This window comes from Rhinolophus hipposideros (assembly GCF_964194185.1).
Source record: "Rhinolophus hipposideros genome assembly, chromosome: 7".
NCBI lineage: Eukaryota > Metazoa > Chordata > Mammalia > Chiroptera > Rhinolophidae > Rhinolophus > Rhinolophus hipposideros.
This window is the reverse complement of record NC_138053.1, coordinates 92,019,037-92,035,253: the sequence shown is the minus strand read 5'-3', so window position 1 is coordinate 92,035,253 and position 16,217 is coordinate 92,019,037. Positions and strand designations below refer to the sequence as shown.

The 16,217-nt window shown below is 37.1% G+C and overlaps 1 protein-coding gene across 2 annotated transcripts in view; it reads right to left on the bottom strand.

The window, feature by feature from the left end:
* Nucleotides 1–16,217, bottom strand: part of DNAH5 (dynein axonemal heavy chain 5) — a 241,550-nt gene that overhangs the window by 70,352 nt on the left and 154,981 nt on the right. For both annotated transcript variants that reach the window (XM_081054213.1, XM_081054212.1), the window contains exons 48-55: nucleotides 16,023–16,145; nucleotides 15,616–15,829; nucleotides 14,000–14,223; nucleotides 11,818–12,016; nucleotides 9,242–9,414; nucleotides 4,704–4,834; nucleotides 3,100–3,253; nucleotides 2,382–2,649 (exon numbers count right to left, since the gene is read on the bottom strand). In XM_081054213.1, coding sequence (XP_080910339.1) covers nucleotides 2,382–2,649; nucleotides 3,100–3,253; nucleotides 4,704–4,834; nucleotides 9,242–9,414; nucleotides 11,818–12,016; nucleotides 14,000–14,223; nucleotides 15,616–15,829; nucleotides 16,023–16,145 — 1,486 coding nt within the window. The remainder of the gene's footprint in view (nucleotides 1–2,381; nucleotides 2,650–3,099; nucleotides 3,254–4,703; nucleotides 4,835–9,241; nucleotides 9,415–11,817; nucleotides 12,017–13,999; nucleotides 14,224–15,615; nucleotides 15,830–16,022; nucleotides 16,146–16,217) is intronic.

The following is a 16,217-nucleotide window of genomic DNA, read 5'->3' as shown; positions in this document are numbered from 1 at the left end:
CAGGTGAAAGAGGAGGAGAGATCATCAGAAAGCTATTTGGATGAGTGACAATGATTGCTTGGCCTAGGATGTCAGTGAAAGGGACAGGCGGATAGATTCCACCAGGATTTAGGAGATAAAGTTGACATGACTTGGTAATGGAGTGGAATTGAGGGTTGGTGTTAGGAGAGGTGCTAACGACAGCTCTCTGACTGCCGAGTTTGGAGGACGATAGTGGGACTTCCTAGGGGAGGGAGACCAGAGGGAAACCAGTTCAGTTTTATACATATGGAGTTTCAGGAGCCCATGAAACATCCATGAGAATGGGTCAAGCAGGCAGTGAAGTGCACAGATTTCAAGACAGAGGACAAACAGGAGATAAACACTGATGAGGCACATTATTATACAGGAGGCTATCAATGAGCCTGCCTAGGAAGGGACTCCAGAGTGAAGAAACCAGTCTGCCTTGCCCTCCACCACGGCCGGCTCAATAAATGTCATGAAGCTCAACAAATATGTTCTGAATAAACGAACAAATAGACACATGCAAGAAGGTCAGGACACTCACCTGAGTGCTATGAAACGGGTAACAAGGGAACTGGCTTGGTGGGGCAGAGAAATGAAAATCCCCCAGCCCAACATGGAATCTTGGCCGGGGTTGATGTGAAGAGATTTAAAAGAATGGTTCCTATTGGTGAGAAATTAACAAGGGAAGGATCACTAAGACCTTTGTCTTATGAGAGAAGGGATGACTGCCAGAGGGATTGGCAGGAAAGGCTCTATATTTAAATTAAATCATCTTAGTTATGGTGTATTAGTCGTCGTCACCTGGAATTGTTGTTTTTATTGTTAATAATAATACCTTACATGACATTTTGCAAAGTACTTGTGTACTCATTATCATATTCATAGTAAACGTTTAGCTCTTGAATACTGTCGTTTTGTGCTTAGCATTTATATCCTACTTCAAGGAATTTTAAAGTTTTCCCCTTAGTTGTACTTACACTTTAATAGGACTTAAATTTTAAATCACCAGCCTTTTCTCAAACCTTGTAAGACAAAAGAGAAAACTGTACATTTGCACTTCAAATATATTAAAATAATCTGTGAGTAAAGGCCACAGGTTGGAAAACTATTGTCAATTGTAGTATGCTGAGAACAAAACTTCCCCAGTGGATAAGAGTTTGTTACATATTTATTATATATATATATAAAGGAAATTCACAGAGTGCTGTGCAATGGATAATGGGAACTGGCTTAGTGGGGGAAGGTGAAACGGGAAGGTTCCCCTCAGGAAGTGACATTTAGCAGAGCCAGCACTACCCAGACGAAGGAAGGTACACATATCTTGGTTCTAACCCTAATACTGATGCTACTGTCTTCTTGCACCTCTGACCATTCCCTCAGGTTCTCTGTCCTCAGCTTCTCCATCCCTAAAAGGCAGGAGACAGGTTCATCACTCATTCTTTCACTCGATACCACAGAACTGGAGAACAGGTGTAGGAAGTGGGGGGTGGGGGGTGGGGGGCGGGGGGAGGAATGAGGCTCCGGAATCCTTCCTTCCCTCCACTTTTCACTGTTTTACCTGTAAGATTTTACTGGGAAATAAAACTTTTCTTAATTATTATTAAAACCCAATAAATAGGCAAAAAGTTTGAAATCCACTGCCCTTGAATCAGGGTTCCCGGAGGTTCTGATACAATCGGTCAGAGGTGAGACCTCAGTATCGCTATCACTTAAAATATCCACAGATAACTTCTCAGCAAAAGCTGAAAAAACATAATCTAAATGAATGATCACTAACATCTCTTTTACTACTTCTACGTTCAATTTCATTTACAGAGTAAGAAAAGCATTACTGTTCCATGGGGAGAAGATCAAACAGAAGCGGAAGTAGCAAGGACCAGTCACCAAACACTCTGGTTAACATCCTTTTTCAAGGACAGACACCATGAGAGGATTGCTGGATAACGATTTCCGATCTGATTTCCAGCACTGCAGCCACGAGAAGGAAATGTCCAAGATACATTTGGCTTCAACTACTAATAGGTTTACCAACCCACTTAAAGAAAACAAATGCTGTCAAATTAAAAAGCTCAGAGGCTTCCTGTGACATCCCAGAACATGCCTAGGAATCCAACTGGAACAAAGTCTCAGTAGAATCATTGTACGTTACTCTAACGGTGTACAGACTGCAGATCTTATTCTCTATTAACCATGCTCTGGGAAAAATTAGCTACCAAATAAGAAAGGACACCACCTTGCAAACACCCTCAAACCTTGGACACAGCGACTTCTGGCTCAATCCAGTACAGAGACGGCAAACAGCACAGAATGTAAACAGCAAACAAACAAACACTGTAAACCAGAAACTCTGACACAAAAATTTCCACCACACTAACCAGCTACTAAGGCGTCCTTAGGCCATCGGCTGAACCAGTCAATAGTGCATCCTGAAATCAGGGCGGGGAACTTCAAAGCTCGATTTCGAAATTTCTCCCCCACTGGGGAAAAGCAGAGCACCGTGTGAAGGTTCTGCCGGACCCGACTCATGAAGTAGTCATACAGGTTCTCATTGGTTGGAGGGCGTCTGGGGTGTTCTTTCTTCATGACTGACATGAGATCACTGTTAATGTCATCCATCTCATCACGAGCAAATAGGTTGGAGACCTGAGACAGAAGTGCAGACATTCACATTCAGTACAGGCATATGAAAACAGATCAAAATAGGTAGCTCCACATTTATAATGTGTTTCCTCCATATGTGTCCTTCAGCTCACCTTTAGAAAATTAACCCAAAGTCTTTAAGACGAGACACACCACATTTTAAAATACTCAAACTATTCTATTATTAACTGCAAAGTCACAGCCTTTCCTTGTAACCTCCTTCTTCTGTTTTTTCATTTTTTCACTTGGAATATTCATTCACATTTTAAATGTACAGCTCCACATTCTGACTGAGAGTTTTATTCTCCACAAACCCGACAGAAAATGCCATTCTTCATACTGATCACCTAATCCTCAGTAACAGCACTTATTCAAGTCTCTAATGCAAGGAAATACAGACAGCTCTAAAGTTGGAGGGAATCTGGAGAGACAAAACCAATGAAGGTTTCCTACCTCACCCGATGACAAAACATTGTTCATATATTCCAAAAATGACTCATCCTTAATCTCATTGTCTGTGAAAATGAAAGTGATTCCTTTGCCTTGCTGACCAGCAGTCTTATACAAAATTTTCAGGTCTTCCATCAGATTTGATGTGTTGTAGGATCTAAAGAAATATTATCATTGTGTCATTAGCTACGTAAACTACTTGGATGGAAAGGAAAGAGCCTTAAAACAATGCTTTACGACATTTGGGTAACCAAAAAAATGATGACATTGTTTCATTAGATAGGTGTTTCATTGTATGTGAATGTTGCACGTTCATTATATTAATTTACAAAGGTGAAATTGATTTTTTTAAAATTTCTTTCAGTTTCCAATAACTACTCCTGTGGGAGTAATAGAGGTGCACCATCTCGGTAAAGTTTTGAGTACTCTGCTGTTCACTGAAGTCAAGAACTGTTCTTTTTATTGAGGTATAATTAACATATAATATTATATGAGTTTCAGGTGTACAGTAATTTGATATTTTTATGCATCGCAAAATAATCACCACAATAAGTCTAGTAAGCATCAAGTCACAGGATAGTTACTTGCAAAGATGAAATTGATTTTAAAACTCCACATTTTATGAAACGTTACAATTAATTTTTTTATACACACACAAAAAATAAAAAAAAATCTAGAGTGAAAAGTAAGCCTGAAACAAAAATATAATGTTTACCACAACTAAATGCCATCTGAATGTATTTACGCTTCATTTTGAAAATATTTGTTGGTAATGATAACAGAAAAGTCAAAATGGAAGACTGACTAAGCACCATCTGCAATGCTATTTTAGAAGCTACCTCATAAATAAACTAAATTGTTTCAAGCCTTCATTATATGGGGTGAGGGAGACGCCCCATTATGAATGGTGCCCTCCTCATCCTTCAGCACAGTCCCAAAGTTGACTTCATTTGCCTGGAATATTCCTCTTCTCTAAGTGAATTCCTAGTCATACTTAGGTTTCAGTTGAAACACCTCTGACTCCAGGAAGCCTTTTCTAACTACCCCCTAGACTAGGTTAGGCGTCCCTCCTTCATGTTTCAGCAGAATCTGGCCCGCATTTATTTCCTAATAGATAGCACCTATGGATCACACCTTATTGAATGACTTGCTCAGCTGCCTGTCCATCTCGAATTACTGTAAACGCGTTGAAGACACAGACCCCGCTTACCTTGTGTTACCATGCACTCCCCAGCACCAAGCCAGTGCCTAACACATGAGTTGGTGTTTGATAAATATTTTAAATACATGACTGAGTCTGAATTAACATTTAGTAGAGTCAATTTCTTCTGAAATGCACCAAAGGAATATCATGCATAACATAAAAGCAGGAAGTCAGCTAAGCTATTCACTGCAATGAGAGTCTAAAGTGTTTCAAATGCAAATTATTAATGTGAAATTTTCATGATTGATGACATATTGAAAGGGGAAGATGGTAAGTCAACATTCAAGAAGGAAAACTATTGTGATTTTTTATGTGTAAGAAAAATGCATTCTTTACTTCAGGTGGCCTCTGTGAAACTTTTATCAAAATCTATTTCAAGTTAATTAAAGTGAAATCTTGTTACCTTGTCAGAGTGATCTGGAAGGAACTATAGCCGGCAATGAATGAAGCCAGTCTCGTCAGGCTCTGCTTTCCTGAGCCACCCACCCCAACCAGGAGGGCATTTCCCCGGGGAGTACGAATGATGCGTGAGATCTGGAATATGAAACAGAAAAAGCATATGTTGTTCAACATGTAAATATTCTATTTTTTCTTATTTATTCTATGTAAGCATTTTGGAAGATTTAGGTTTCTCTGGACCAGAATGAAGAGATATACAGATTAGAAGAATGAGGGCACTTCTGAAATAGAACGGTGTTTGGTAAATATTGGACAGAGTGGGGAATGCAGCTGTAGCTTTAGGAAAGTAGGAGGAGACCAGTACAGAAAAATCAGCAGACAGCCCAGACTGTGGCTTGCTCTGGGTTTTCAAGGAGAGATATAAAGGAGACTTCAAGGCATCTTTTCAGTTTGCCCAACTTAATGCACTAGGGTAGGAAAGAGAACAGGTATTTCAAATCAGCATGTATCCTTGGAATACAGAACCCACAGTTGGTTAGAATATCCTCCACACTTGAAAAATGACAGTTTAAACTGAGAAGAAGAAAATTCCCAAAATATAGCATAGATATAGAATTTCTTTCAAAAGAAGAAAATAAGCATAAATACCCTCCTATTATTTGGCCGAGACAGTTTAACCTAAGATATCTACCGAGAAGTCATTATGGGTGGACCAGATGTCCATTCTATGCCAGTCAGTAGTCCTGGATTATTCCAAGTCCTCTCGTGATGGAAGTCCATATTTCTCTGTCTCTTTTGGTATTGAATGAACTGCTTACACCATAAGGCCTCCAACCCCATCTAGAGGGGATTCAGTGAATAATTCTTTTTGATGCATTTTACACCGTGTGTGATAACTATCCTCTCAACTGCAGGCTAAGCCTGGGGTTTTGCTGTAATACTCAGTTTTCTCTAGATGAATGACAGAGAGTGGGATGAGGGCTGAGATGGGGTCACTTCTCTGTGGCTGGGGAAGCTTCCTGGGGTAACCTGAGCTCTGCACCCTGCCAAGGTTTTCTTGAACATTTCTCAGGATTCCCTCCACTAGCAGAGCCTGTGCTCTAGTCCTACTGGGACTACTCTTGGATTTTGAATTATTTCCTTCAATTTAGTGTGAGCCCCAAGAAATAGAAACCGTTTTCCTATCTCTGTTGTGGACCTGAGAATCTATAGGACAGGGAGGAGATACACCCCTTTCTTCAAGCCTCCTACTTATCCTTTCCATGTCATTCTCTCCAGTATTGCTGTAGGCAGGAAAGAGTGGGACTGGCAAGAATTCTTAGTATTTTGCCAATGACTATTCATATTGTTTCCTTACCCTTACTTCAAGAGGCATAGAGGTAAGGAGCAACTTGAGGCCACACTAGAACCTTCTGTGTCTTTCCTGGGTTAACAGTTTTCAAAATATACGGCTTTTGTCATAACCTTTTCCTTTAGTTGATGTGGGTTACTATATTAAGGGTTTAGATAATTGTTGTTAATTAGGTTTTGGGAACCTCCATTCCAATATCTTTTTCTGCAAATGGGCCTGGGTCTAGTATTCGACTTTTTTTTTTTTCCATTTCCAGTACATGGCAAACCCTTAAAACCTATTGGACAAATGAACATCTAGGTGAACAAACAAAAAAGGCTTTAAAAGCAGACTCAAAAAACTCCTAACCGAGTTAGAATACAAATTACTGGAGAAAACACGATCAAGTGAGACCTTCAAATGGGGCTATTCTGTGCTATTACATACAGATTGTTGAGATATTCATTTTTTTTAATTACTGTAGCAAATATTTAAAAAAATAATAATGCCTCTCATGCCCAGTAGGTATTCCAACACACTACCAGGGGAGAGAGACCTATAAACGAAAACTCAGTAATTCACCATGGCCAATGCTGAAACAGACAGCAATGATGGCAACAGAATAACAGCAAGGGAACAATGGCTGCTTGGCGGAGGCCAGTCTTAGGTGTGGAGCTGGAATTGAGTCTGGATCTTGAAGTTGATCAGACAAAGAAGGTAGCATGCCTGGCAGGAGTTGGACTAAACTGTAAGACAAGGGAATGGGATGCATGAAATCTCAGAGTCGGCAAAGGCCCAGAGGGTTGGGATCTTCAGTACTGGGTATGGAAATATCGGGAGATGAGGTAGCAAAGGGTTGTTCAGGGCCATATTGGGGACTTGGTTCAATTCCAAACCTATTTATCAAGCATCTCAAGTGTGCCAGTCTCAGCAGCATTCCAGCCTATGACTACTGATGTGAATAAATTGTGAGCCTGCCCTCACAGAGCTCACCGTTCAGTAGGGAAGACACACACACACACACACAGATCATGCTGCACCACACGGCACCTGCTGGGATGCCACGTTGGTGAGGCACCCTGGACTCAGGAAGTGTTTCATCATAAGCACATGATTTTTCTGGATTATATGCTAAGCAGAACCTGACTCAGAAGGCTCATGTGCTTGGCAGGGCCTAGATCATTAACAACTTCACACACTGTGGCTTGAACTTTAACCAGAGGCAAAAGAGATATTGCAGAGATAGTCTCTATTTTAAAAGAAAATCCTTATTTTAATTAAGAAGGAAATGAAGAAATGTGCTTGGTCTCGTATCACATCCTGTTTTGCTGCAGTTTCCATCTTCAGTTCTGTCTCTTGGCTTCTATCATGTCATAGAACTAGGTCACATATTTCAAGGCTCACATCTGTATGACACAGAGTTTGGATGTACAGAAAGCAAGAGTGTAGAAGAGAGGGTCAGCCTAGGAGGCAGTGAGGAATATAGTCTTTTAGCTCAAAAACTCTAGTCGTGATTCTCTAGCCAATTCCAGAGCAGACATGCTAGAGGCTGACAGTGACAAAAAACAGGGCCAAGGAGCCTGGACTGAGTCACCCGGGCCTTGAATGTCAAGCCCAAAGTGACGAAATGCTTATTGCTCCTTATCCATGCTGCAAAACACGGAAACAAGTTCTAGTGAACTTCCTCAAGCACAAGACTAATATAAATAACCTTCTCTTCAATTTGAGCTATAATGAAATCACAGGCCAATCAATTTTGTCTCTAATAGAAACTTGGTCATGAAGTTGCCTTGATATTCTTTATTTAGAAAATATATTTTTCGTTTTCCTTTTAATCATTACATATAACAGAATGTCTATTCTTCCTGAAACACATAACTCTTACTCAACTATAAATTAGAAGCTAATTTCAAAATGCTATTTATATTTGACTTTGAAAGAACATTTGCACTCATAATTTAGTACATATGTCTCAGATTCTGAAGAATTTAGACTTTTCAAGCTAAATGCCTCATGCTGGGAAAACCCAGAATAAACTTTTTGTCTTCCTTCCTTTCCCAGACTTACTCCAGCCTTGCAGAAATACCTTCCTCTCACTCTTCCATTTTCAGAGAGAAAGTAGATTAGATAACTTCTAAAACCCTCTCCATTTCTAAGATTCAGTAATTATTAGAGGTGACAATTGGTAATTATGAGATCATGCCTCATGGTTAAACCTCAAAATAAAAGACAGTCTCAAATTGTCTTCTTTCTAGCTAAAAGGATATAGTCTGAAAACATAATTGACATCGACAAAGTGAGAACATCAACAATAAATTTTAAATTTCTTTATCTTCCACCATAGATAAATTAGGTCACGAAAGTTATCAAGAAAATAAGATATTTTACTTCCAACCTTTGAGCATCAACTGCCTTATAAATGATGGCTACTGTAATGACTCACGTGACAAAGTAGAAAGGAAACAACTTTCCTGGTGGGTTTTGTTCAAACAGAATTGTCATCCAGTTTTTAAGTCAATTGTTTATGCACAATTTTTAATTATTATTTCTAATTGTAGTAAAACACATATAATATAAAATTTACCATCTTAACTATTTTTAAACATATAGGTCAATGACATTAAGTATATTCACATTGTTGTACAACCATCCATCTCCAAAACCTTCTTCGTCTTGCAAAACTGAAAATGTATCTTTAAATAATCTCCATTCTCCCCTCCTCCCCAATCCCTGGCAACCACCATTCTAATTTCTGTCTCTATGAATTTGACTCCTCTAGATATTTCATATACCTGGGATCATACAGTAGTTGTCTTTTTGTGACTGGCTCATTTCTGTTAGCATACGTCTTCAAAGTTTTTGCACTGTTTTTTATAGTTATCCTTTGCGTGATGCCTAAAATAAGCAGACTGTTGGTCTGTGCTTTGAATTCTGATCTCAATCACATTCATTCTATGTAGTGAAAATATCGAGCTGGAAGCAACACTGCATAAAATGATCATATTACACATTTAAAGTACATATGCTATGTTTTGAGCCTATATGTGTGACATGTTGCATTCGGTTTAGAAATTAAATTGGACTATAGAATTAGGTTTATTTTTAAACTGACTATTCTCCTGGGAGATAAAAATGAAAGAAGAGGGGGAAATTCTGGTGGGAAGCCAAGAGTCTGTCACTGACGGGAGGTGCTAGGGGGTGTGGCTACTGACCTTGACTAAGTGGACCATCGCATCCCCGAAGAACACCAAATCCATGCCAGCACCACGCACGCTCTCGTTATAGAGCTGCAGGAACATATTCAAACGCTCCTGTAGGTGATCAAAAGATTCAATTGCCTCATACACTTTGGGCATCTCAGCATCAGCCACTTCAGAGGTTTCACCTGGGGTTGGGGAAGAAGAGTCGATTAAGTTTCTTCACATCACTGGACTACATACTACTTCCTTCAGCTTAAACCGATACACTCATAGCTCTACAATTGAACCCTGAAAAATACTAGTTTCCATCCAAACGTCATGTTACGGATTTTTAGAAAAGAAAAGAAGGCAAACAATAGTAAAAGCATTAGAATTTTTGTGATCATGTGCAGTGTCACTTCTTTCCTGTCTAGAAAGAGCCAATTTCAAGCAATGTTATAAACACTGAATTTAATTTGAATCCATAATTGAACATAGGCATTTCAAGCATCCTCTCAGAGACATTCAACTAATGGTCAAAATGAAGATCAAAAAAGCAGAGATTTAATGTCAAAATCAGCAACAGAGGTCAAGAATTAAATGATTTTTTAATACGAATAAAAAAATCACTGCATTTGCCTGGGAAAATTTTATGATTCAGGAATTTCAGAACAGTGGTGAGGGTCGAAGTGAATTTTGAGGGATGGAGTTGGACAGTTGAGAGAAAACAGAGAACTGATTTCCTAAATAAATAAACATACTGAATTATGCTTACCGGGAAAGTATCGAAATCAATGTACTTTTTTAAGAAATTAGAAACACATAATCTACTGGCTCAATACTTTTTCAATTTTGACTATAAAGCATAATACCGAAGTTAAACTGGGCACATACCGTGCTTCCCTGAAAATAAGACCCAGCCGGACCATCAGCTCTAACGCGTCTTATGGAGCAAAAATTATTATAAGACCCAGTCTTATTTTGCTATAAGACCAGGTATATAATAATATAATATAATAAATATAATATAATATAATATAATATAATATAATATAATATAATATAATATATACCGGGTGTTATATTAACTTTTGCTCCAAAAGACACTTTAGAGCTGATTGTCCGGCTAGGTCTTATTTTCAGTGAAACACGGTGTAATATCAATTAATTGTAACAGGAAAAGAGTGACACATTCATTGAATAGACTAGTAACAACTTAGAAATTCACTGGATTCTAGATCTTCCAAATCCAATAGTACATAATAATTTTCAATGGACCCTGTCCTAATATGAGAAATAGTATATTAACCTTTTTATGACAAAGCAAGGAAATTGATTTACTGTAATTATTAAGTTTATAATAAAAAATCATTAGGTTTAGCCCATCTGCAGAGCTCTCACTGATGGAATTTCAACAGTCACATCACGGTTTAATAAATGTTCAACTCCAGCTTTGAGAAACAAAATGTTTTAAAGTCATAAAAGATTGAATGTTTGCCTCCAGATTCACCCCCCACGCACAAAAAGTGCGTCTGTGTTTCGTTCCTTGAAAATCATAATCTCATTATCTTTCCGAATTAGAGGAAATAAAATCAATTCTAATCATCTTGCAAATGCTCTTACCTTTACATCTTTTTTGTTTTGTGTGACCTGATTTAAAATAAAATGTGTCAGCTTCTTTCTGTGGGAGGATCGTTCCAACTGCATAGCCAGCAATAAACCTTTTTGTATAATCATCACTCAGAAACTTGATATATCACACACAACCTTCTTAAATCTAGTCAGGAGCTTCCTGGTCATTTTCAGTCATTTAGAAGATAAAAATAGCATGTGTTCAAACATGCCTTTTTAAATATGAAAATTAACTTAAAATTCCTCCTCAGTATTAGAAGAGGTCATTAAATGAAAGAAAAATATTCTACTTAAGCTCGGTTATTTCTAAGGAGAAAAAATAATTAGGGCACTACTTATTTTCATAAGAAAAGTTAACATACATCTCAATTTTTCATGGAACCATAACCACAAAAGCTTACCTCCACATCACCCATCTCTTTCCAATTATATTCAATGGCCCTCTCAGATAATTTGAGTTTTTTCTTTTTATTTTCAACACTCAGGAGGACTCAAATAATAGCAATCATCCCTTTTACAACCTCTCATCCAGCAGTGACTGTGAGCCACAGACTGCCCAAGCCATTCCACAGATAACATTTCATGTAGTCCCCACAGTGCCCCATGGTGTGTATATTAATATTTCCATTTTTGAAGAAAATTAAGTTCAAGAAAGTTCAGAGTTGCCCAGCTAATCTGTGTGGTAGACCCCTTTCTCCGATCTACCTGTGTGGAACAGAAGTAAGTTCTGTGCCCTTTGTTCTGTCACGTCCCGCCTCCCAACTCTACCTTAACATCCAAGACTCACACATGTGTAATACATAGTTAATTTTTGAACTCCATGCATTTATCCACCCATTCTACATTTATTGAGCATCTAGTATGGGCCAGGCTTGTTTCTGTAAAGTTTACTAGACAGAAATTCAGCATTCCTAAACTGAATCGTTCGTCTTCAGATGTCCCTGTGGGGAATTCCAAATTCCGCTTGAATCATTTACCTGTGGCTTCAGGTGCATCCCTCAAGAAATCCACAAAATAAGCGTCAACGCCACAATCCACCAGGGGTTTTTTCTCTTCTCCAAACTCCTCCTCCACCAACCTTCCTAAAGCCGTATCAAACCAGGTCACATCCTCAGACACAGTGAAACGATCAGCTATCACACGTTTACACTCATGCTTCCACAGCCGAAGCAGTTCCTGTAGAAAGCATAATTAAAGTATGCTACTAATTGCCGTTAATTAAAATGTGTTATTGATTGACATGTTGCCACAGTTGGGAATTCAAGTTCATGATATTGTCAAGTAGACATGCTATCTGATTCAAGATACTACATTTTAAAACTTTAAGGTTAAAACATTCTTAACTTCATTTCAAATTGGTGTCACTCATATATATTATATATATTATATATATATTAAATAGATATATATTATATATATTAAGTAGATTATATAAATATAATATATTATATTATATAATATATATATAAAATAGAAAGTAGTATCTATTCATTTGCATCCTTTACATTAAAATAAAAAAATCATATAGACAAAATACTAAAATGACCCTAGTGAACCAACAAATTCATATTCTATGTAGAAGTCTTAAATTTATGATAAATTAGTCTGTCTTGATAAGAAACCTACATTCACATGGCCAGAGCATAATATAAAATATAATGTGTGAACAACTCTCACATATACAACTGAGATATTAAAAAGGTATATTTACTTAACAAAATATGAAGAAAATTTGTGGCAAAAATCTGGATTATCTGAACAAAGCAATCACCTACTCTAGATAACCCAGGACACAAAGTTAACTGGTAGTCGAGGAAATTGCTCAATACACCTGTTCCTACAGCAAAAATAACAACTGTTTGTCTGAACTCATTATTTGATATGAAAGAATGGTGTGAATTTCTCAACTTGATAACATTCTGCAAGTTAGAAGGGTTTTAAGCCATTATATTACTCATGATAAAATGCCATTTGTTTGCCAGAATATAAAAGAAGTGTAGTTCAAAACAAATATATTTTACTACACTTCTTTTATATTGTTTTGAAACAAATATATTTTACTACACTTCTTTTATATTCTGGCAAACAAATTGCTGAAACTGTTTAGGCTAATTGAAAATAAGCACAAAAAATGGCTCCCCAAAAAGTAATGTTGGAGAACTGCATTACACAATGCCATTAATTTGTCAAAAACTTTGAGGGAAAAAAAAAAAATCAAGTTAAAATGGTCACTGCTGCTAAAAGGATTCTCACTTCTCTATAAGGAGAGTGAGTTTTTCCCAAAATGTCTTGTCTTGGAATCATCCTGTGCAATTAGCTACTTTGTATCTGGGACAAAGTTGTTATTTTTAGTCATCAGCATCTGATGGGCCTAGTGACAGTTTAGTTGGTATCTCAACTGTCTCTGTGTGTTTATGTGGAGAAGTCCCCTAAAACCTATTTGCTTAGCTGCCTCCTAAGCAAATAGTCCTTCATTCCGGCCCATTTTTGATCCATAAAATGGCTGAAAGAGAGGCGAAGTTCCACAGGCCATGCTTTGGTTTCTAGTTCGAAGGGAATTCTGTAACGCTAGAAACTGTTATTATATATTCAAGTGTATGTACAAATGCTCACTTTTCTGTCAAATGGACTTTCTACTGTTTGGCTTCTTTTTCCATTTACCAACATACATAATTATTTTAGTGTGTCTAGTTATATGGAAAGGAAATATCATGAATGCATAACAGTAAAATGGTTTTGTTTTTCAATTTTGAATGCATATTTATAAAGATAATTACTTTTTTAAGTTAAACTGTCACGTTTAAACTATGAAGACTATTACATGATAAAATCAATAGTGATCCTTTCCATTTTTAGTATAAGAAAAATACCTCAGGATGAGAGAATAAAACCAATTGTTTCTTTTATTCTATTAATAGAAAACAGCTGTGTGAACCATGTCCATAAACATAAACCTAATTTAATTAGAATGTTTTAATGAAATTTTCTGACTGATTTTGCCTTACGTACATTAGCTTAAAAGCAGGAAAGAAAAGCATGTCAATGCTAAAACATCTCTACATATTTTCATAATTCCACAAAAATTTATATTACAAAAAATATCGAGGGTGTACAGTAAATGACAGTGTTATTTGTTTTTATTTCTTATGTATTACTTACATCTGGTTTCATGATAACCTCTGAAGTCGCCTTCAGCATTCCCTGCCAGATCCTAGAAAGATCTCGAAGATTAAATATGTAATGGAATTTCGCCGGAGTGGGGAGCATTTTAGTCTTTGTCATCTGCCATAGTCGGCGTGTGAGTGGGACCAGTTTCCTCACGGAATCTCTCACTTCTTCTGAGAAACCTCTCTGGGCACAGTAGTAACCTATCCCAATCACACCTGACGGGGGAAAAAGGCCTAACATTTTGACTGGCAGGTCAAACCAACTAAATTAAAATGAAAAACATTATAACGCAGAGTTTGTACAAGTAGACTTACACATTTTAATAAATAACCACACATTAAGGAAATTTATATTACGTAGAGCTCTCTTATTTTTTTAAACCTATGAAACAGATATAGGTTCGAGTAAGTAGGCACTCAAATACTAAAAAACTGATCAAGAAATACTATGAAACTACCTGAACTAATTCAACATTATTAAATGGGTAACTGATAAATTTATAAAGCTGCCATATAAAAAGATGTTTTTTAAAGGGAGATTTCATGAATGCTCTAAGATTTCTCCATTCTGTTGTTGCCTTTCCATGTTTTATAAAATATTTTAATTTGCCTTACATGTACAACTTTCCAGACCAAAAACAAAAGATAATTAAAAGTGAAAATAGTCATTCTTTCCGGCCCATTTTATTTCTCCCAAGTTTAGATAATTCACATGTCATTTGGTTTGCAAACCTTTGCCCATTACCGTGACTGAAGGCAGACACTGCCATACTCCATTAGCCCAGGGTGCTAAGATGACATTTTAGTCTGCCAGAAATTAATTAGGGTAATCCTAATGAGCTTTTTCTCAGTAGCAGCTTCAAAAATTGTAAGTTAATACCTAACACAAATGCATACATAACTTTACACTCTTTTTCTGCAAAGAGTAATTCTAAAATCAGTTATAAATCATTTTCATTACTCAGCTAAATACTTATGATTATTTGCTGGGCTAGTGTTTTCTCAATGAAATTATTCCTGAAATGCTATATATTTAATCAATCAATTTATTACTCTATGAACTACTCTGAAGATCAGACTATGACTAATCTCAGTGTGAAATTCTTTCTGTGCATATTTCTTGGGCCAGAATCATTATATGAGCTGGTTGAAACATCAGCGATATAAAGTTTTGGCATGATATTATATCAATCCAGACCTCAAATATGTGTAGCCATGAGGAAACAATCTCACCATCTCCATGTTCATTTAATGTTTAACCTCCCTGCTTAAGAAGCTGGCAATGGTTAAAAAAAAAGATAGGGAGAAAGATCTGCCTAGGTACCCAATTCAGTGTGTGTGTGTGTGTGTGTGTGTATATACATATATACACACACACACATATATTATATACATATATACATATATATACATACACACACACACACATATATATACTGAATTGGATACAGATATATATATATATATATGTATATATATACAGAACACACTACTTGAGTGTGACGAGGGTAACATAGTCAAGAGCCCCCCCCCCGTGTTCTTTCTGTGTTGACCTCTGGGTGGATATCTTCCCACTAAACACAAGCAGATGTTCGACACTCATCTTACCAAAGATCTTGTCCACGGAAGCATCAGATGGCAATGTGCAGTTAAATATACAGAACTGCCTCTTGAGTCTTTGGGGTATATCATTGCGCCCTCCCCCAGGATGGATCATGGCTGCCAAAAGTTGGATGTCCACAATGCTGGTAAACTCCCCCGGCTTCTCTAAGTTATAAAAGCCGTTCTGTTCCATCAGCTGCCGTACTATCTCATTAGTAACCTAAGAAAAACAACTTTCAGAATTAAAACGTCACTCCTTTATATCCCAGAACCTAACTTCTGGAGTGCTTCCAAATAACGGACTTTATCGGAATTCAGGAATTGTATGTGGGAAAAGTAGAAAAATATTTACTCATCAAAGAATAAACCAATGTTGAATTAAAGAAAGAAAGTGCACAATAGGATCAATATACCTGGTCTCCCCACTCATTGATTATTGGCATATTCACGTCATCAATAAAAACAGTCATTTTCTTTCCTGCAGGAGGGCCATATGTTGTACCCATGCGTTTATCCACATAGCTCTCTATTGTCCTCTGTTAAACAAGAAAGCCAACAGAAACATCTGTGAAAATATCCCCTAAGACTTGGTCAAGTATTTTTAATAT